At 34.8% G+C, this 23,129-nt stretch overlaps 2 protein-coding genes across 8 annotated transcripts; both read left to right on the plus strand.

Annotated features, from left to right (window-relative positions):
• The first annotated feature begins 1,710 nt into the window (after positions 1 to 1,710).
• LOC103872215 (phosphate transporter PHO1 homolog 3) lies at positions 1,711 to 17,369 on the plus strand. Of its 6 annotated transcripts, none has more exons than XM_033272193.1 (12): positions 1,717 to 2,132; positions 2,184 to 2,671; positions 3,210 to 3,573; positions 3,665 to 3,713; positions 3,837 to 3,908; positions 3,999 to 4,128; positions 4,207 to 4,327; positions 4,433 to 4,691; positions 4,780 to 5,079; positions 5,158 to 5,439; positions 5,530 to 5,666; positions 5,775 to 6,137. In XM_033272193.1, the coding sequence occupies exons 1-12, from the start codon at positions 2,041 to 2,043 to the stop codon at positions 5,872 to 5,874; spliced, it is 2,394 nt and encodes a 797-aa protein (XP_033128084.1). In that variant the 5' UTR covers positions 1,717 to 2,040; the 3' UTR covers positions 5,875 to 6,137. The 6 variants fall into 6 exon arrangements, with proteins under 6 accessions (XP_033128081.1, XP_033128084.1, XP_033128082.1 ...); XM_033272189.1 differs by lacking the exons at positions 3,999 to 4,128; positions 4,207 to 4,327; positions 4,433 to 4,691; ... (2 more) ...; positions 5,530 to 5,666; positions 5,775 to 6,137 and adding exons at positions 15,265 to 15,394; positions 15,472 to 15,592; positions 15,680 to 15,938; ... (3 more) ...; positions 16,892 to 17,031; positions 17,145 to 17,369 and having other exon boundaries at positions 1,809 to 2,671; XM_018652610.2 differs by lacking the exons at positions 1,717 to 2,132; positions 2,184 to 2,671; positions 3,210 to 3,573; ... (7 more) ...; positions 5,530 to 5,666; positions 5,775 to 6,137 and adding exons at positions 12,878 to 13,505; positions 14,636 to 14,873; positions 14,962 to 15,010; ... (7 more) ...; positions 16,892 to 17,031; positions 17,145 to 17,369.
• Positions 17,370 to 18,606: 1,237 nt separating this feature from the next.
• Positions 18,607 to 22,750, plus strand: LOC103872096 (phosphate transporter PHO1 homolog 3). 2 transcript variants are annotated; one of them, XM_033272188.1, is made up of 12 exons: positions 18,611 to 18,849; positions 18,901 to 19,388; positions 19,931 to 20,294; positions 20,386 to 20,434; positions 20,559 to 20,630; positions 20,721 to 20,850; positions 20,929 to 21,049; positions 21,155 to 21,413; positions 21,502 to 21,801; positions 21,877 to 22,158; positions 22,243 to 22,379; positions 22,491 to 22,711. In XM_033272188.1, the coding sequence occupies exons 1-12, from the start codon at positions 18,758 to 18,760 to the stop codon at positions 22,588 to 22,590; spliced, it is 2,394 nt and encodes a 797-aa protein (XP_033128079.1). In that variant the 5' UTR covers positions 18,611 to 18,757; the 3' UTR covers positions 22,591 to 22,711. The 2 variants fall into 2 exon arrangements, with proteins under 2 accessions (XP_018508167.2, XP_033128079.1); XM_018652651.2 differs by having other exon boundaries at positions 18,607 to 19,388; positions 22,491 to 22,750.
• Positions 22,751 to 23,129: the final 379 nt, after the last annotated feature.

Consider the following 23,129-nt stretch of genomic DNA (forward strand, 5'->3'; position numbering starts at 1 on the left):
GCCGACATCCTTCCCAGAGCTCATGTACGCAAGATGGCGGATGTGACCAGAGTTATCATCGCAGTGAGCTTCAGCCACAAGACTCATCGCAACTTAAGTGAAGAGGTCATGAGAAAGTTCTACAAGAACTGGGCCGATTCTAAGAAGAAGCGGTACGGAAGCAAGGAGAGCATCCGGTCTAACCTTGAGAAAGATGTGAATTCAATGGGTGGATTCGCACACCATGGTGTGGTGGAGGATGATTACTTGATGATTGAGTTCAAGCAAATGAGGAGCTTAATCGGAGTTCAAGAAATTGATCTCCCTAATTCAAGTTGGAATTAAGGGGGTGAATGTTGGATAATTCCAAGCTTGTGGAAACTTAACATATTATTAGATGTTTAATATGTTAAGATAAACACAATAAGGAAACCTAGAAATAGGAAAAGGAAGTTTCTATTTAGGTTAGGTTGTGTTTTCCATATCCCACATGTTAAAGGGAATTGTCTTTCATATAAATATAGGTCTAATGGAGAGGTGTTCCATATGATCTAAGTGAAACATATTGAGAGCTTTAGTTTTGAGTAGTTTCTAAAGCTAATAAGAAAAGTTGTTCTTATAACTCTTTGTGTTTCTAAGAGATTTGACTGATAAGAAGTTTTTTTTATAAACCCTAACTTCTCAATCTTTTCTTTGGTGAGAAAATAGTTAAATTCAAGTTTATTAAAGACACATATCTAATCTTCAGATAGAAGATGTAGTCTATGATAGACTCTCTTTCAGATATTTATACGGACTTATCCATAGCCGTGATAAACAAAACAATGTTATTTAATTTCCAGAGCAAGAAAATCGATCCCAGAATATATTTCTATCCAAGACCGTCTACTACCACTGGACCACAAGGCTTGCTCAAACTTGTCAATCTTGTATTTCCTTTTTCTTAAGTTTTGTTTCATTTTAGTTTCAAAAAAGAAAGTTTTCTTTCATTTTTTTCGCGTACGTACGTGGTTTACGTTGTATAGATCCATGCAACGTTGATTACGATATATACAACAAAGGGATTATATATATATAGTTCTACGATTAATTATTTGCATGAAATCATTTTTTTTTGACTGAATCATGTAATCATTTCCATCAACTACTTACTCAATTTGGTTCTCTGAAATGACAATAATACCATCGACCTTGAGCCGCCATATAAAGGGGTGTTGATAAAATGCGACTAGGGTCGTGCACTCGAATATAAAAAAACATATTAAAATCGAATATGTCAGACCTTTGAGCTACTCTTCTACAACATATAGATCAACGTGGCTCTTATATACATTTAAGTTTTCGGAAAGATATACTAAACATTTTTGGTTTACTATATATCTTGCTACAACTTAGCCTACCGTGCAATTAATTAGGGTCGGCCACAACTTTTTTTTTTAAAAAGCGGGCCGTCCACTACGAATATAAAAAAACTCTCGCGCCAGGCGATAATGACTAATGGATTAGGTCAAATCGATGTAGAACATTTTCAGCTAATTTTGTAGCACTTACAGCTTTTTAGATCATTGTGGTTTCTAAACGAAAGTACAATGATATAAATTTGTGGTAAGAATTGAACTAGTAAAACAAGATGTTCGATTTGGCTTCATGAAAACTTAAATGTATAAATCATAGTCATGGTAAAAAAATAAAATAAGAACACTATATTTGTTAAATGTTATCCTATATATATTGACTGATTACATATTATTAAAATGGGTTCGAAATTCTATATATGAACATATGAGTCCACACCACGCGGTCTAGTTGCCCTCATTGAATAACCGTTTAAAAGAATTCAAAGATGATCGAAAAGCTATAAAGTTGAACCATTCTTATTAGAATAAACCTCCTAAATAGTAAACCTTATACAAATGTAAAAAAGAAAGTCATAACAAATATCTCTCTCTCTCCAGTGTTAGGTGTGTATATATACACGATTCCTCTGCTCCTCAATATTCAAGAAACATAAAATATAGATTCAATAAAAAAAACTAAGTTGGATTCAAAACAAAAATCGAAATGAAGTTCGGGAAGGAGTTTTCGTCTCAGATGGTACCGGAGTGGCAACAAGCTTACATGGACTACGATTATCTCAAAACCCTTCTCAAAGAAATCATCCGCTTCAAACTCAGAACCAACAATGCACCTACTCGTGGTGGCGCCAAGAATCATCAAGGCGGAGGATTAAACCGGAAGATGACTCTTTACCGAGCGTTTAGCGGTTTAGTCTCAACTCCGGGAAGACATAGACGCGGTAACCCTCACGACGTAGAGGAAGGGATACAGCTGACAGGGACGACGACGACGTCAGGGCCTATTCTTGTTAACAACACCGCGGACCGCGGCTACGAGACCACGTTCCTTATGGCGGCGGAGGAAGGAGGAGAGTACGAGCTGGTGTTTTTCCGGAGACTAGACGACGAGTTCAATAAAGTAAATAAGTTTTACAAAGAGAAAGTGGACGAAGTGTTGAAAGAAGCTGTGGTGCTTAACAAACAGATGGACGCTTTGATCGCGTTTCGTGTTAAAGTTGAGAATCCAGAAGGGTGGGGATGGGATGAACGAGCGGTGGAGATCACTCGCTTGGCTTCCGACATCGCTACTTCCGCGGCGGCTATCTCCGCTTCTACTCCCGCCGGAGCTAAATCCAGTAAGCAATCATAGATACTTATCTACCTTTCCACCTAACTCACTGACTTTCTGACAGCAATCAACAGGAGTTTAAAAGTTGGTCCCGTTTTTATGTCCGGTTTGAATCAAGTCTGATAGTTCCAAAACCGTACGTTTAGTTTCGTTCAAATTTATTCCCGGCCAGATAACCGGATTATAAATTAATTCAATTCCCCCGGTTTAAACAATCACAAAGTATGATATTTGAATTTTGTTAGTTTAATAATCTCTATTACTTGTGATTTTTCAGAATTAAAATTCCATTTTCTCGCGATGCTATCTTCGTAGATATAAATATATAACGCTTTCACAGCAAAATTTTCATAAATATTGACCAAAAAAAAATTCATACATATTTTAAAAGTTTGGTTTGTACCCGTCCACGTTGCAATCAAATCGTTGCGCTGTACTGTACTGTACAAACCGATTTAAAAGTGGTTGGAACTAAGTTCCGGTTTATTCAAATCGTATTGTGATTGTACCGCCAACTTACCAAACCGACATTTCAAATTTTGTAGTGAAAGTTCGAAGTCAAGCTCACATGGAGGCAATACAGGAAGGAGGGTCGAGCAAAGCTGGTCAATTAGAAGATGATGAAGAGGAAGAAGAAGAAGAAGCGCAAGCAGAAATTGTAGCCTCGGTGTCTACCGGAGCTAGCACGACCAGGATGAGAGCGGCGAGACCAGCTCCGTTAGATGTACTAGATCGAGTGACGATCAACAACACCAAAGAGACGCCTCGTTCCACCATCAAGAGAGTTCTCCAGGTCTCGAAGCAGACCGACTTGAAATTCAGCAGAGAAAACTTGATGAAAGTCGAGGAGAAACTGAGGAGCGCTTTCATCGTGTTTTATCAGAAGCTTAGGCTTCTCAAGAGCTATAGGTGCGTATAAATTTGGTAGAGTATAATGAGTTTTTGTATTTATTTATTGTGAGTTTTAATAATGGATGCGTTTTAAATCATGTATATACAGCTTTTTGAATGTATTGGCGTTCTCTAAGGTGTTGAAGAAGTATGATAAGGTAAGATTTGAGACTTTTATTTGGAGTTTTTTTTTTTGTTAAGGAGTTTTATATGTTATGACTTTTTTTAATAAAATTATATATGTTAATGACTTATGTGACTGAAATGTGTGTGTGCTATAGATAACTTCGAGGGATGCAACGAAGCCTTACATGAAAGTGGTTGATAGTTCATACCTCGGAAGCTCTGATGAAGTAAGAGTTTTTATGAGTTTTTGAACCAATTGGGAAAGTATCACCGTCAAGTCCTCTGTTTTTATTTTTGTGATTACTTTGTTATGATAGGTTGTGCGACTCATGGAGCGTGTTGAAGCTACATTCATAAAGCATTTTGCAAATGCTAACCGAACCAAAGGAATGAACATTTTACGGCCTAAAGCGAAACGAGAAAGACACAGACTTACATTCTCCACAGGTAGAATCAGAAAGTTTGCATCAATTGTTTTTGAAAGTCCAAACTTTGTGGTGCTTATTATGAGGATATTGGTTTTAGGTTTCACTGCAGGATGCGTTTTCTCTCTTATAGTAGCTCTTGCGGCTATCATTCGCACGCGAAATCTCTTGCAGGAGGAAGGCCAGAAGCAGTACATGAATACTATGTTCCCTCTTTATAGGTAAGAAGCTTAGTAAACTTGGCCAAGTATTTATATCGACCGTTCGAGTTGGAATGATTTTGCTTAGATGTTGTTGTCTTCTCTGCTATTTTTTTTTTTTTGCAGCTTTTTCGGATTTATCGTGCTGCATATTATAATGTATGCTGCTAATGTATACTACTGGAGGCGATACAAAGTAAACTATTCCTTCATATTTGGGTTCAAGCAAGGAACTGAACTTGGATACAGACAAGTCCTGCTTGTGGGTTTCAGCATTGGAGTCTTTGCGTTGCTTTGCGTTCTTGCCAATCTTGACATGGAGGCTAATCCCAAAACTAAAGACTATAAAACATTCACCGAACTTCTTCCTCTTTTCCTACTTCTTGTAAGTTAGTTTTGTGATAAAAATCAGCAATTAAAACAATGGCATCATAATAACTCTATGATGATGTTTTGTTTTCCACTTTTTACAGGCCATGTTTGTGGTTCTAATCCTGCCATTCAACTTCTTTTACCGGTCGAGTCGCTTTTTCTTCCTCACTTGTCTGTTTCATTGCCTCGCCGCTCCTCTTTACAAGGTAACACTGCCTGATTTCTTCTTGGGAGATCAATTGACTAGCCAGGTTCAAGCTCTTAGAAGCATCGAGTTCTACATATGTTACTATGGTTGGGGAGACTTCAGACACAGAAAAAACACGTGTAACAAATCTGGTGTGTACAACACGTTCTTATTCATTGTTGCTGTCATCCCTTACGCCTCTCGCCTCCTTCAGGTACATACCTTCTATTCTCCAAAAGAAAAAAATCTCTACCATTCATTTAATATCTAAACATCATGTACTCAAATGCAGTGCCTGAGACGTTTGTTCGAGGAGAAAAACCCGGAGCAAGGGTGGAATGGACTCAAGTACTTCTTGACTATAGTGGCGGTTTGCTTGAGAACTGCTTATAGTATCCAGAAAGGTCAAATCGCTTGGAGGGTTTTAGCAGCTATCTCCTCAGCTGCAGCTGCAATATTCAGTACTTACTGGGACTTCATCCATGATTGGGGTCTTCTAAACCGAACTTCTAAAAACCGCTGGCTTCGTGATAAACTCCTCATTCCCCAAAAGAAAGTATACTTCATCGCCATGGTGAGTCTCAAAACCAACCCGAAAAAAAAGAAATATTGATTCCATCAACGAGATGTTCCACAGCACTGATGTTTATAACATGTATCTCAGATTTTGAATGTCCTGCTGAGATTTGCATGGATCCAAACGATTCTGGATTTCAACTTCTCCTTCATGCATAGACAAACGATGGTTACTCTTGTTGCTAGTCTTGAGATTATCCGTCGTGGTATATGGAATTTCTTCAGGTGAAAAAGAACCCTCAAAACTCATATCAATGATTCCCACAATCTGTGTTGTTCCTTTAATAATAACTCTCTGTTTTGTTTGTTCTTGGTCTGGTTCATGGAAAACAGATTAGAGAACGAGCATTTGAACAATGTTGGCAAATACCGAGCCTTCAAATCCGTTCCATTACCATTCAACTATGATGAAGATGAAGATAAAGACGACTAGTAGTTTCAGAAGACGGTGAATACTACTCTTTAGCTACCGAACTGTTTACACTGCCTTATCTTTCCTACTCTTCATTTTTATTTTGTTGTCAGATGATAAATTAAGGGATGCATCAAATGCATATAAACATGCTTCGATCTCTACCCTCTAGTAGTAAATCATGTAGAGAACATATAGTATTCTTCAAACTCTTCATTTTAGTTGTATATGATTCTTTCTATTCAACTTGGGTACCTACTATGAATCGACTATATATTGTCCTAGTTTGCAACCGTATACACCTTGAACAAGAGTAGTTGAAAAAAGACTTTGTTAAAAGCATGCGATCAAGATTTAAGAATTTGAGATTTCATGTGTAACCAGAAAATTATACAGAGACAATGCTGGCCATTGAATTGTCATTCAAAACAATAGAAACTCCAGATCAAAGCCAATAAATGCACCAAAACCAACGAGCCTTGATTTTTTTTTACTAAATCCTCTTATTCAGGAAGTCAACCCTCGGCTTGCTACCTCGCAGCTACTTCCTCTTCTTCAAGGATCTTATTCTCGTCTTCTTCAAAGAAATTCATATAAACAGATAATTATTCTTTGCAACCACCTCCTTTTATGAACTCCCCATACCGAATACTGGATTTATCTTCCCCTTCCTTCGACTTCAAAGTGTAATTAATTTAAACAAATCTCTTAAAGTATTTGCTTAGTATAATTCAACGGATTGACTATGAATATTTGAGCAAGTGCTATAATGGTCTTAATAACAAAATGAGTGAAGTTATTTGGCTCTCACTCTTTGAAGTCTAGCAAAGTGGCCACGACACCAATGGATTCATAATTACTTTAAGACTAAGTGATCAGATGATTGAATAGTTGAAGTTCAACTGTTCAACCAGCGAAACCACTTCACCTAACACACATCTATGTGTCATGTTATTTAGAATGTATATACATGCAATTTGAATCTATCGAGATAGAAGATGGCCGGTTTTTGGAGATTCAAATTGAATCTATCGAGAGAGAATATGGCCGGTTTTTAGAATGTACTAGTGTATTATAGTTTCACCCATGAGACAAATGATATTCTTGGAGATTTGAGGTTACTTTTCGTTATTTGGATATTTGATTATGACGATCTCTTAAGATTTAGCACCAAAAAGTTAAATACCCAAACATAACTTATTTTCACATGAATAGGTGAAAAAGACATCAATAAAACATGGTGATTGAAGAGGTAGGTGGATCTTCCGTGTAAATCATCTAGAGAAAGTCAAACTTCTGATACAATCCGGTCAATTGCAAAACTAATTTGTGTATCCTTAAAAACTTACCAGGAAATCTTCTATGGTATTTTTGAGATTTTTTTATTAACAAAGAAAAGTTGGAAGACTTCCAGAAAAATCGTCTCTAAGAACACACATAAAGTCAATTGCTAAACTAACTTATGTATTGACTAGAAAACTTTCGTAAAAGTTTTCTACGACTGGAATCTGACGAACATATTTGAAAAAATATCAATTTCATACTTTCAAACAGTGAGATAACTTGATTAGCTTCTCCTATCACACATAACTTCACATGAAACAGACTCACTTGTTAATGACCAAGAATCATGAGTTTGAACCTTACAAAGTTTAGAATCAAAATCTTGGGATTTTTTTGATGAATATAGAAAAAAAGTGAAAAAGATGTAGTTTGTGTACATAAGTAATGATATATGAAGAGTAAAAATCAAAATTTTGGTAATTTTATTGCAACCAAACTTATAAATAAACTATAGATTTTTAGTAATATAGTTTCATGAAAGATAATTTCGTAACACATGTATTTCTTCAAAACAATTAGAACAGTTTTTATATAGCAGATTTCTCTCGTTCTTTTTCTTTTTGTTAAGAATTTATCTTGTTCTTATTTTTATTATGCTTTACTTTTTTGGTAAAATTATTATGTTTTACTTAATAGTCGGTTATGAGATTCTGATCCATTTTCTTAACTCTTTTTATCATCTCAATCTTAAATTATCTTCGCTTGTTTTCCTACATATAATATAGGCCTGGACATTCAGATAACCGGTTTGGATATGGGTCGGATTTTTCAGATTTCAGATATTTTAGAACTAGAGAAATTAGTACTGACCGAATAATTTAAAATTTCGGTTCGGATACGGTTCAGCACCTGTCAGATCCGGTTCGGATCCGGTTACATCCAAAGTAACAAAAAAATGATGAATTTGGTCCGGTTCTTAGTATATACCAAACCATTTAACCCGATAGAACTGAATATAATCCAAAAGAACGAAAGATATTCCCGAAAAAAATAAACAAAATAACTAAAATTACAATACAATAACATAACATAACTATTTTAATATAACCAAAGCAAAATTTAATTTCCAAAATGAAAACAATCATAATAGATTACTAAGGTTATCTTAATTTCGGGTCTTTCTGATACCCATACGGATCCCAGATATTATCCGTATCCGACGCGGTATCCGACCAAATTTTAAACTTTATCTAATCGGATATTTTTCTGTATCCGAATCCGATCCAAAACCTGATTTTTCGAGTAATTACCGGTTCGGATCTTCGGATCCGGAAAATATGCCCATGCCTAATCTAATATCATCTCTAGGAAGTTAACATTGGGTAGATCCATCATTCTTTTTTTTTTTTTTAACAACTATCTTTATTAATTCATACAATGTAAACATTACATAAGAAGTACAAACTATAATAAGAGATACATTGAGTTACATACATATTATGCAAGAACAACTCATAGAAAATAACATTTGAAGACGTCTTTGTGCAAGAAGCTTCTTTTGATATCCAAGCTTCATACAAAGTATCAAGTTTGTCGGTTGTCTTCTCCACATTCACGTTCGACCTTTTACGATTTTCACATTTGGCTATCATCTTTGAGATGAAACTCCAACGCACATATCGTAGCATAAACATTGTAAACATCAATTCCTTTTGTTGTATAACATTGGCCAACTCCCAGTTTAGATCTAACCATAAATTTCGATAGAAATCCAAAATACTGATTCTTTTGAACAAAATAGAAACTGAGGTTGCCAATTTTCAACGATTATACCAACATCGCCATACAACAACGATAGATCCATCATTCTTTCGAACAAATTGTAGAGATTTAAACCATTCTCATTTCTTTTCTCCTATATTCCGACACTTGGGGTGTTCAAACGTTGAAGAGAACGAAAATATTTTTTTCTATTATATTTTAGTTTCTACGTGTTTATTCGTTTTCCATGAAAAATCTAAATATTCTTTCTTCATTTATTTTCTTTTTAAATGCCAGCTCGGCAATGTGACTCTTACAGCTATTATTTAGTTTTTAAAAATTATAATTGACTTAGAAATTTAGAAAGTCAAGAACTTAATTTAAGCACCAGAAAAGCATGAATAATTTTTTTTAGAAAACATGATACTTTCTCTGTTTCATGCTCCCTCTGTTTTTTATTGTAAGTAGTTTAAGCAAAATTTGTTTGTTTCAAAATATAAGTAGTTTTCATAATTTTAAGTAACTTTTACCTTTATCGGGTATAGTGATACCAATCAAATAATATATGCTTATTTATGATTGGTTTAACTATACCTAATTTATATATCAAATGCTACTTTTGAAAAAATTAATAACTTTCTTAATATTTGTGCATTCATCTAAAACTACTTACAATAAAAAACAGAGGGAGTATTAAATACTCGCTCTGTTCCACAAAAATAGACTTTTTAGTATTTTCACACATATTAAGAAAACACAATAAACTGCCATAATAAATGTATCGTTCTCTGTAATTTTCAATTTTCAATAACTTTTAACCAATAGTAATTTAATAAAGTCAATTAATTTTCTTGAAGTTTACAATTTTTTCATAGAAAACACAAAAAATACATCTTTCTGAAACAAATTTTTTTCTAAAAAGTCTATCATTAAGGAACGGAAGGAGTATCGCTTTAACTTTTAATTTTTATTTCATTATAAGTATCATTTTATATTTTCAAGGCATAATTTACATAAATTTTCTAATTTTTTCATTTATGTTTAATTCATTAATTAATAAAGTTCAAACAAAAATTATATTTAAATAGGGATAAAACAATAAATTTCATAATTTTTTAATTCATGTGCAAAACCCGTAAACGATACTACTGTTAAATATATTTGGCATCTAAATTTGGCATTTAATGTTAAATATACAGTTGACTTAGAATAGTCGAAACTCGAAAGTCAAGAGCAAAAATCCTAAATCCGCATCCAATAATTTTTTGGGTAAATGACAGAAAAATACTTTTGTCACGAACGCCGCAAAATACAGTCAATAATACTATAGGTGACGTCAGGGGAAGACGTAGGTATGACAGAATTACTTTTGTTTTAAGCTAATTTGATAAAAATGTTTTTAATTTGGTGAAGAAGAAGAAACACACAAAAGTGGCCCCAATCCTAATTTGTTTTTTTAAATAAAATACAATTTTTTATGGAATCGCCTTTGGATAACGTGGTGGTCGGATCTACACATCTCAGGGATTGGTCAGCAAAATTCTTCAGTTTGATTGGTAATCTTTTTTCTAGAAAGGCTTAGTCTGATTGGTAATTTCTGGAGTAAAATCATACGATTGGAATGTTACATTAGAGTTTCATCAACCAGAGGTAATTCTGAAAAAATTAGAGTTTAAGGATGAATTTAAAAATGTAAAGTTGTAATCATGTGAACCAATTATAAATTTAAAGAATGTAAATTTATAATTTAAAAATGTAAATTTAAAGATGTATTCTGTAAAATCATATGATTGGAATGTTACAAATTAAAGTTTCATCAACCATTTGAAAATGTTATTCTGAATATTCAGTTTGACATGGGTCATACAATGCGACCAGGGTCGTCAACTCGAATATAATAAATAGAGGACACCGATTAATGGATTGATCAAAATCGACCATGTCAAACATTTTTTCAGCTACTCTTTTACAACATGCAGTCTGTAATCAGAATGAATTTGTGGAATAAAATCTTTCTAAATGCTTAGCTCATTTACATTTTAATATTTACCTGTTAAAATGAATAAACAGAAAATTCAATTATATTCCATACAATTGTATATTATAAATGAAAAAATGCAAACATTATTTCACGCTGAGAAAACTATGGAATACTAATTTCACTCTTTTAATCTACTGGAGTAATAATTATTCTTTCATTCCATCTATTCTTTTATGAGAAATTTTCTTAGATAGTTTTTTTAATTTATTTTTACAAAAATAGACCCCAAAAAAATGTTCAAGAGATTTTATTGAAAGGTAAATATGCATTTATATTCTTAGGGTTAATAATCTAATATTTAAGGTTTAGAGTTAAGAGGTTGGGTTTTAGAGATGGATTCAAAATTTTAAAAATAAAAAATAATAATAAAAATTTTCAAAACAAAAATGGTTATTTTAAAAATTATTTTTGTGATAAAACTTAAAAAATATATTTAAGAGAATTGTTCTTCTTTTATTAGTTAAGTTAGAGCTACAAATAACGTGGTTTTATACATTTCTTTGTTTTTTCATAAAGTGGAGATACAGAACATTTTGTTTTACTATAGTTTTTACAATATACTCCCTCTGTTCCTTAAGATACATATTTTAGAGAAAAAATATGTTTTTAAAAGATTCATTCTTTACATTTTCAATACATGTTTTATTAATTAATTCTACACTTCAAAAATCTTAATTGCACTAATTTATTTTTTATTGGGTTAAAATTATGGAAATAAGATAAACGCAAAAAATTATGTAAATTTACTGTGTGAAAAACTAGAATATGGATCTTTTAGGAAAAGACGGAGTAATATATTTTGGTACAATGCGATTAATTAGGGTAGCCCACTACGGATATGAAATACACTCGCGCGAGACGATAATGATTAATGAATTAGTTAAAATCGAATGTCTTGACATATTTCAGTTATTTACAACAGATCAATGTGGTTTTAAAACCAAAATACGATGATACAAATCTATTATAAGAACTAGATTTGTATTAACCAGAACCAGATTTTTTTTCTCGAATGAAAAACCAGAACCAGATGCTGGACTAACTGTGTGCGAACATTCCTAAGCAACTTAGATTTGAATGCATCCCAATACATTCTATTGCTTACGGTTTATTTAAATACCCACAAAAAAGTTTATTGTGAACTACTTTTTTTGGAATTAATTTGAATTTTTCCATAGATCCGAGATACAAAATTAATAAAAAAAAGTAGTAAAACAAAATGATAGGTTTGGCTTCCTAAAAATTAATTGTAAATTTCACATTGACAGTAAAATAAGTATCACAGATTGTTGTATTTTAAAAAATTGTTTTGACCAATTACAAATTTATAAAATATTGTCCATGCGTAAGTGTGAGAGAGTGTTAATGAAATAAAAGTCTTTTTTGTAACTTAATGTAATAAAATTTCCACACTGATAGTTAAGTAATAGTTTATTATATAACAACCTGTAATTCGTTACGAATCTAATTTATTAATTTAAGATCCTATTTTTATATATCACAATAAAATATTATTTTAAAAATATAATATTAAATAATTTAATTTAGTCACAAACAAATATTTCGAGAATAAAAATTTCTGAACCAAAAAAAGTTAATGAAATTTGTATTAACTCATATAAAACTAATATTTAAAATCAAACTATTAATATGATGTTGGATTTTTAAATAAATAAATAAAAATACTACATTAATATACGATTTATACAATTTCATCAAAAACAAATTTCAAAAAATATAAGATTTTTAAAATAATATTATATACATAAAAATTGATATTAAAAATATATTTTCATAACTTATTTTGTATTTTAAATGTTATTTTAAAAATAAAAATATATGTGTATGGATGTGCGGGTTCGAATCTAATCTAAATTTAACATTTTCTTTACAGTTGATTACATTGATTAGGTGTATATGTGTATATATACATCATTACTCTACTCCTCATTCATCACCAGAGAAACGAAAAATACAGACTTAACAAAAAAGTCTAAGAGAATCGAAATGACGTTCGGGAAGGAGTTTTCGTCTCAGATGAGGCCAGAGTGGCAACACCAAGACGCTTACATGGATTACCGTTCTCTGAAAAAATACGCCAATGAACCTACTTGTAGAGTAGCCAAAAATCACCACGAGGGAGGACTAAACCGAAAAACGACTTCGTTTAGCGGTTTACCACTCTTGACTCAGGGAAGTCAAAGACTCGGTAATTCTCACGACGTCGAGGAAGGATTACAAATGACGGCGACGACGGAGCCGATTCTAGTGAAGGCCACCGTGGATGGCGGTTGCGAGACCACGTTTCTGGATGAGAAAGGAGGAGGAGCCTACGAGGTGGAGTTTTTTCGGAGTCTAGACAAAGAATTTAGTAAAGTCAGTAAGTTTTACGGAGAGAAAGTTAAGGAAATGTTGGCAAAAGAGGCGGAGCTCACTAAAGAGATTGAAGCTAATTTGATTAAGAGTTCAGGGTCGGGAACGGAAGAAGAGATGACTCCATTCGCTTCTGGTATCGCTTCTTCCACGGAGGGTATCTCTCCTTATACTCACGCCGGTGGTAAATACAGTAAGCAACAATAGACACATAACTACTTTTCCACCCATCACTGACTATCTCACATTGAGTAAACTATATGAATTTAAAATGTCCCATTTTTATGTCCGGTTTAATCAACTTTGACAGTTCAAAAGCCGTTTTTTTCAGTTTCGTGGTTTCCGGCTACCAAACCGGATTACAGTTAGCCCAAAAAAATTACCCGGTTTATAAGATTAACAAAGCACTGTAGTTTTTTTTATATTTGATTGTTGTTCGTTCAATAATCTCTGTCAACTCAAATTGTGATTTTCGTAGAATTAAATTCCACTTTCTGGTCTACTTAAATTTAACTTTTCATTTTTTTTGCTTTAACTTTGTAAATTTAACTTTTCATGCATGTATGTTTCCGTAATGAACCCTTTTTTTAAAACAAGTTGTATCTAATGTATTTTTTTACATTAGAATACTTATATTCAATAGAAGCAGCTCAACTTTTTTACCGGGGTCAACTGCGTATCAAATACTCATTTCGTTTCATTTTAATTGTCATTTTAGATTTGGATACACAAATTAAGAAAATACTTAATTTTACATATTTTTCAAATAAAATCATCATTATCAATACATCTGACCATATTTCAACCAACAAAAAAAATAGATTAAAATATAAAGTCAATAAATTTTGTATTAAAATTATAAAATGACAATTATTTTGAAATTAAAATTTTCCTTTACAACGACATTTAAATTGAAACGGAAGAAGTATGTTATATGGGTCAAATAAATTAAATTTGCAGTATTTTTTGGAAAATACAAGGATTTTTTTTGTTAATATAAATTCATATGGGTCGTATGACCCACACAAAACGTTAGCTCTGCCACTATTAGTATTAAATTATGAAGATATAAAACTGGACATGCATGGAAAATAAAGTCCCAAAGTTTGACGAGTAGCCAAAGCCCGATAATATAAGGGAGACGAAAGCTATATAAGATAAAACACTTTCATGAACCATCCGAAAGAGAACAAACTCAAAAAGACTAAAAAAAAGTTTAAAGAAAGGGAAAAGACACTGCACTCTTTTGCAAAAAAAAAAAAAAAATTAAATTCTGGTTGATACAAATCGTGGCGAAACCAAACCGACATTTCAAATTTGTAGTGGAAGTTGAAAGTCAGATGATAGAGGAAGGAGAATCGAGCAGAGCTGGGCAATTAAATGAAGAGGAAGAAGAAGCAGAAGACAATGGAGCGATGGAATCGTTCGATCAAGTGAATACGAGCTGGTGGATGAAGTTAATATTAAGCATTAAGAATAATAGTAATAGGAAAGGAAGGAAGAAACTGAAGGAAGATTACATCAACCTTTATCGGGATCTTCTGGACCTCAAAACCTACAGGTGCGTATAAGTTTAGTAGTAATGCAAAACTTTGAATCTTTTTGTATTTGTCTATGATTGAGTGTTATTTTCGATATTGTATACGAAGCTCTTCGAATGTAATGGCGTTCTCGAAGATATTGAAGAAGTTTGATAAGGTAAGGTTTGAGACTTTGAGTTAGGGTTATATATAATATTATTATATGACTGTGTTCGACCAAATGTATGTTTATAGATAACTTTGCGGGGTACAAGGAAGCCTTTCATGAAATTTGTTGATGCTTCAGACCTTGGAAGAACTGATGCTGTAAGAGGTTTATGGGTTTCTGAACCAATTGGTAGAGTATTTTCGTTCGTCAAATCCTCTGTTTTTATTTTCATCTTCTCTGGGTCCTCTCCTCTTTTATGACAGGTCGTGCAACTCAAAAAGCGTGTTGAAGACAATTTCATAAAACATTTTGCAAAATCTAATCGAACCGAAGGAAAGAAAATTTTACGGCCGAAAGTGACACGAGAGAGGCACAGACTTACATTTTCCACAGGTAAAATCAGAAAGTTGCATCAATTGGATTTGAAGCTATATCTTTGTGGGTGCTTATAATGAGGATGTTGGTTTCAGGTTTCTCGGCTGGATGCGTTTTCTCTCTTATAGTGGCTCTTGTCGCAATCATCCGCACCCGAAATATCTTGCAGAACCCTGGCCAGGATGTATACATGAATACTATGTTCCCACTTTATAGGTAAGATGATAGTAAACTTGTCCCTCTTATTAAATATTTATATCAGTTTTGCTTAGATGTTGATGTCTTCTCTGCTGTTTCTTGCAGCTGGTTCGGTTTTGTCATGCTGCATATCATCATGTATGCTGCGAATTTATACTTCTGGAGGCGATACAAAGTAAACTATTCCAAAATATTTAATTTCAAGCAAGGAACTGAACTAGGACACAGACAAGTCCTGCTTGTGGCTTTCAGCATTGGCGTCTTTGCATTGCTTTGTGTTCTTGCAAATCTTGACATGGAGGTAGATCCTGAAACGAAAGACTATCAAGCAGTCACCGAACTTCTTCCTCTTTTCGTACTTATTGTGAGTTCCAAAATCCGGGAATTGGCGTTTCAGTTTTGTTATAAAAATCAGCTTACACACTAGCATCAAAACAACTCCTTTATGTTTTGTTTTCCACTTTTGCAGGGTATATTTGGGGTTCTATTTCTGCCATTCAAATTATTTTATTATTCGAACCGCATATTCTACCTTACATGTTTGTTTCATTGCATCGCCGCTCCTCTTTATGAGGTAAACCAGAGATAGAATAAGCTTGTTGAGCAGAGAGAGAGAATCTTGTAAAATTTCAATTATAGTAGGTCTTGAACCGTCCATTGTTTTCACATTTCTCATGCAGGTATCATTTTCGGATAGCTTCTTCTGCGCTCAATTCACTAGCCAGGTTCAAGCTCTTCGAAGCTTCGCGTTCTACATATGCTACTATGGTTGGGGAGACTTCAAACACAGAAAGAACACTTGTGCCGAGTCAAATGCGTACAAAAGCTTCTTCTTCATAGTTGCTGTCATCCCTTTCGTCACTTGCCTCCTTCAGGTACATATCTTATTTTCTCCAAAAGAAAAACCTAACATCTCTAGCCTTCATTCAATAACTAAACTTATACTCAATGCAGTGCCTGCGACGGTTGGTTGATGAAAAACATAAAAACACGGATCACAGGTGGAACGGAGTTAAGCACTTCTTGACTATAGTGGCGGTTTGCTTTAGAACTGCTTACAGTATCCAGCCAGGTCAAAACGCTTGGAGAGTTATAGCCATTATCTTCTCAGTTGTAGCTGCAATATTCGGTACTTACTGGGACTTTGTCCATGATTGGGGTCTTCTTAACCGGACATCCGAAAACCCCTGGCTTCGGGATAAACTCCTCATTCCTCAGAAGAAAGTATACTTCATAGCAATGGTGAGTTTCAAAAAAAGAAATATTGACTCCATAAAAACATGTTTCACAGCAACTTATGTTTAGAGCATGTAACAGATTTTGAATGTCCTGCTGAGATTTGCATGGATCCAAACGGTTCTGGATTTCAAGCTCCCCTTCAAGCATAGTACACAGACGATGCTTGCTGTTGTAGCTAGTCTTGAGATAATTCGCCGTGGTATATGGAATTTCTTCAGGTGAAAAAGAACCTTCAAAACTCATATCAATGATTCCACAATCTGTTTTGTTCCCTTAATATTTTCAGTTAATAACTCTTTTTTTCGTTATTGGTCTGGTTCGTGGAAAACAGATTAGAGAACAAGCATTTGAACAATGTCAGGGAAGAATTATCAACAATCAACGGTGGAGATAAACGCGCTTAGTAGTATAAGAAGACCGTGAATGTATTATGTATTTTATACTCTTTGGATACATCAAACTTCCTATCTGTTTTATTCCTGTATGTTTGGGAGCTATAATAAAATTCCATTTTCAACATTTCAGAGATTGTATAATTTATATATGTTATATTTTTAAAAAAAAAAATTGGGAGGGATTCAAGAACACTGTTTCATTTAGCTATGTCCAAGCATGAACACCTGTCCTGGTAAAATACAAGGTTCAAACTCGTCTTTTCAGTTTAGATGATTCTAGCTTGGTCACTGATTAAAAAAACTTGGTCATTGGTACCTAATTTGAATCGACTGTTAGGGGTGTCAATTGGTTGGCCACCCATGGGTTCACCCATTCAAAACAAATATGGGTGGGTGATGGTCATACCCAAATAACTTATGGTCTAACTGGGCTAAAGACCCACTTTGCCCATGGGTTAACTGGTCCAAACCAAATGGGTGTTGGGTTGGCCCAAAACACTTGATTTCTAGGGTTTAGTCAATTTGGAAAAAAATTATTTTGCGATTCTTTTCGACTTTTCTTCTCGATTGGTCTGGCAAAATCGATATTTGCTTCTCGATTCGTCTTCTCCGGCTTTGATTCTTTTAATCCGAACAAGATTTCTCCATTCTCTACTTCTTCTTCTCGCGATTTCAGGTATGCTTCATGATTCGATCATCCATCTCGTTTCTATGTTGTGGGTTTTAGGCTTTTAGCTTCGATCCAGTTTTGTGAATCTGTGATGAATCGTTCTATTCTTGCTCTGAATCTATCTCGTTTTACTCTTGCTCTGAATCTGATGATGATGATGAATTGTTTAGATTATAAAACTCATATTTATCTCGTTTTTGATTGAAGGTTTTCTTCCCTGCTGCTTATAAAGAAGTTTTCCATTTGAATTTAAACAGATTTGGATAGGTGTTCAGAAAAAAAAAACAGATTTGGACTAATACTTAAATTGCTTATAAATGGGCGGATTTGTGTGTCCAGTTGGGTGATGGGTGTTATTGGGTATGGGTGCTGTTGGGTGTTGGCTGAATATGGGTGTGGGTGTTTTGAACCCAGAAAAAAAAACGTCCACTTGAACATACCCATTTGGGTGTGGTCCAACCCAACTGACAGGCCTATCGACTGTATATGATCCTAGTTTGCAACCATACACACCTTGAACACACCGGAATACCACTAGTATATATAATGACTGATTACATATTATTAAAATGGGTTTGAAATTCTATATACGAACATATGAGTCGCCACCACGCGGTCTAGTTGCCCTCATTGAATAAAGGTTTAAAAGAATTCAACAAAGATGATCAAAAAGCTATAAAGTTGAACCATTCTTATTAGAATAAACCTCCTAAATAGTAAACCTTATACAAATGTAAAAAAGAAAGTCATAACAAATATCTCTCTCTCTCCAGTGTTAGGTGTGTATATATACACGATTCCTCTGCTCCTCAATACTCAAGAAACATAAAATATAGATTCAATAAAAAAAACTAAGTTGGATTCAAAACAAAAATCGAAATGAAGTTCGGGAAGGAGTTTTCGTCTCAGATGGTACCGGAGTGGCAACAAGCTTACATGGACTACGATTATCTCAAAACCCTTCTCAAAGAAATCATCCGCTTCAAACTCAGAACCAACAATGCACCTACTCGTGGTGGCGCCAAGAATCATCAAGGCGGAGGATTAAACCGGAAGATGACTCTTTACCGAGCGTTTAGCGGTTTAGTCTCGACTCCGGGAAGACATAGACGCGGCAATCCTCACGACGTAGAGGAAGGGATACAGCTGACAGGGACGACGACGACGTCAGGGCCGATTCTTGTGAACAACACTGCGGACCGCGGCTACGAGACGACGTTTCTGATGGCGGCGGAGGAAGGAGGAGAGTACGAGCTGGTGTTTTTCCGGAGACTAGACGACGAGTTCAATAAAGTGAATAAGTTTTACAAAGAGAAAGTGGACGAAGTGTTGAAAGAAGCTGTGGTGCTTAACAAACAGATGGACGCTTTGATCGCGTTTCGTGTTAAAGTTGAGAATCCAGAAGGGTGGGGATGGGATGAACGAGCGGTGGAGATCACTCGCTTGGCTTCCGACATCGCTACTTCCGCGGCGGCTATCTCCGCTTCTACTCCCGCCGGAGCTAAATCCAGTAAGCAATCATAGACACTTATCTACCTTTCCACCTAACTCACTGACTTTCTGACAGCAATCAACAGGAGTTTAAAAGTTGGTCCCGTTTTTTATGTCCGGTTTTAATCAAGTCTGATAGTTCCAAAACCGTACGTTTAGTTTCGTTCAAATTTATTCCCGGCTAGATAACCGGATTATAAATTAATTCAATTCCCCCGGTTTAAACAATAGCAAAGTATGATATTTGAATTTTGTTACTTTAATAATCTCTATTACTTGTGATTTTTCAGAATTAAAATTCCATTTTCTCGCGATGCTATATTCGTAGATATAAATATATAACGCTTTCACAGCAAAATTTTCATAAATATTGACCAAAAAAAAATTCATACATATTTTAAAAGTTTGGTTTGTACCCGTCCACGTTGCAATCAAATCATTGCGCACTGTACTGTACTGTACCAAACCGATTTAAAAGTGGTTGGAACTAAGTTCCGGTTTATTCAAATCGTATTGTGATTGTACCGCCAACTTACCAAACCGACATTTCAAATTTTGTAGTGAAAGTTCGAAGTCAAGCTCACATGGAGGCAATACAGGAAGGAGGGTCGAGCAAAGCTGGTCAATTAGAAGATGATGAAGAGGAAGAAGAAGAAGAAGCGCAAGCAGAAATTGTAGCCTCGGTGTCTACCGGAGCTAGCACGACCAGGATGAGAGCGGCGAGACCAGCTCCGTTAGATGTACTAGATCGAGTGACGATCAACAACACCAAAGAGACGCCTCGTTCCACCATCAAGAGAGTTCTCCAGGTCTCGAAGCAGACCGACTTGAAATTCAGCAGAGAAAACTTGATGAAAGTCGAGGAGAAACTGAGGAGCGCTTTCATCGTGTTTTATCAGAAGCTTAGGCTTCTCAAGAGCTATAGGTGCGTATAAATTTGGTAGAGTATAATGAGTTTTTGTATTTATTTATTGTGAGTTTTAATAATGGATGCGTTTTAAATCATGTATATACAGCTTTTTGAATGTATTGGCGTTCTCTAAGGTGTTGAAGAAGTATGATAAGGTAAGATTTGAGACTTTTATTTGGAGTTTTTTTTTTTGTTAAGGAGTTTTATATGTTATGACTTTTTTTTAATAAAATTATATATGTTAATGACTTATGTGACTGAAATGTGTGTGTGCTATAGATAACTTCGAGGGATGCAACGAAGCCTTACATGAAAGTGGTTGATAGTTCATACCTCGGAAGCTCTGATGAAGTAAGAGTTTTTATGAGTTTTTGAACCAATTGGGAAAGTATCACCGTCAAGTCCTCTGTTTTTATTTTTGTGATTACTTTGTTATGATAGGTTGTGCGACTCATGGAGCGTGTTGAAGCTACATTCATAAAGCATTTTGCAAATGCTAACCGAACCAAAGGAATGAACATTTTACGGCCTAAAGCGAAACGAGAAAGACACAGACTTACATTCTCCACAGGTAGAATCAGAAAGTTTGCATCAATTGTTTTTGAAAGTCCAAACTTTGTGGTGCTTATTATGAGGATATTGGTTTTAGGTTTCACTGCAGGATGCGTTTTCTCTCTTATAGTAGCTCTTGCGGCTATCATTCGCACGCGAAATCTCTTGCAGGAGGAAGGCCAGAAGCAGTACATGAATACTATGTTCCCTCTTTATAGGTAAGAAGCTTAGTAAACTTGGCCAAGTATTTATATCGACCGTTCGAGTTGGAATGATTTTGCTTAGATGTTGTTGTCTTCTCTGCTATTTTTTTTTTTTTGCAGCTTTTTCGGATTTATCGTGCTGCATATTATAATGTATGCTGCTAATGTATACTACTGGAGGCGATACAAAGTAAACTATTCCTTCATATTTGGGTTCAAGCAAGGAACTGAACTTGGATACAGACAAGTCCTGCTTGTGGGTTTCAGCATTGGAGTCTTTGCGTTGCTTTGCGTTCTTGCCAATCTTGACATGGAGGCTAATCCCAAAACTAAAGACTATAAAACATTCACCGAACTTCTTCCTCTTTTCCTACTTCTTGTAAGTTAGTTTTGTGATAAAAATCAGCAATTAAAACAATGGCATCATAATAACTCTATGATGATGTTTTGTTTTCCACTTTTTACAGGCCATGTTTGTGGTTCTAATCCTGCCATTCAACTTCTTTTACCGGTCGAGTCGCTTTTTCTTCCTCACTTGTCTGTTTCATTGCCTCGCCGCTCCTCTTTACAAGGTAACACTGCCTGATTTCTTCTTGGGAGATCAATTGACTAGCCAGGTTCAAGCTCTTAGAAGCATCGAGTTCTACATATGTTACTATGGTTGGGGAGACTTCAGACACAGAAAAAACACGTGTAACAAATCTGGTGTGTACAACACTTTCTTATTCATTGTTGCTGTCATCCCTTATGCCTCTCGCCTCCTTCAGGTACATACCTTCTATTCTCCAAAAGAAAAAAATCTCTACCATTCATTTAATATCTAAACATGTACTCAAATGCAGTGCCTGAGACGTTTGTTCGAAGAGAAAAACCCCGAGCAAGGGTGGAATGGACTCAAGTACTTCTTGACTATAGTGGCAGTTTGCTTGAGAACTGCTTATAGTATCCAGAAAGGTCAAATCGCTTGGAGGGTTTTAGCCGCTATCTCCTCAGCTGCAGCTGCAGTATTCAGTACTTACTGGGACTTTATCCATGATTGGGGTCTTCTAAATCGGACATCAAAAAACCGCTGGCTTCGTGATAAACTCCTCATTCCCCAAAAGAAAGTATACTTCATCGCCATGGTGAGTCTCAAAACCAACAAATATTTTTTATTCTAACAAAACATGTTTCACAGCAACTGATGTTTGGCACATGTATCTCATCAGATTTTGAATGTCCTGCTGAGATTTGCATGGATCCAAACGATTCTGGATTTCAACTTCTCCTTCATGCACAGACAGACAATGGTTACTGTTGTTGCTAGTCTTGAGATCATTCGTCGTGGTATATGGAATTTCTTCAGGTGAAAAACCCCTTCAAAACTCATATCAATGATTCCAAAATATGTTTTGTTCCATTAATATTCAGTTAGTAACTCTCTGTTTTCTTTTTTTGTTCTTGGTTTGGTTTACAGGTTAGAGAACGAGCATTTGAACAATGTCGGAAAATACCGAGCTTTCAAGTCGGTTCCACTACCGTTCAACTACGATGAAGATGAAGATAAAGACGATTAGTAGTTTCAGAAATTGGTGAATATACTCTTTAGCTACCAAACTGTTACGCTGTCTTATCTTTTTTGTTCTTCATTTTTATGTATCAAATGCATATAAACATAAGGCTCGATCTCTAGTGGTATATCATGTAAAGAAAATATAGTATTCTTGAAACTCTTCATTTCAGTTTTATATGATTCCTTATATTCAACTGGTACCTAATTTGAATCGACAATATCTTTTACCGAGCCTTCAAGTCGGTTCCAATACCCAAATATTAGTCAACCAACCCTCAAGCCAGGCCGGCCTGAAATTTTGGAGCTGTGTCTATGTAAATTCTTTTTTATATAAATTTGAGGGTTTAAATTTTCTTTTTGAAAGCTTATTTGTATGTAATTTTTTCAAAAACTTTTGGAATCTGTTGCGAATGTTTCACCTAGCATGACCCAAGACCGGCCCTGACCTCAACTACTTCCTCTTCTTTAGAGATCATCTTCTTCTCGGCTTCCTCAAAGCAATCCATATAAGCCATGGATAATTCTTTGCAACCACTTCTTTTT

Source organism: Brassica rapa, chromosome A06, assembly GCF_000309985.2.
Source record: "Brassica rapa cultivar Chiifu-401-42 chromosome A06, CAAS_Brap_v3.01, whole genome shotgun sequence".
NCBI lineage: Eukaryota > Viridiplantae > Streptophyta > Magnoliopsida > Brassicales > Brassicaceae > Brassica > Brassica rapa.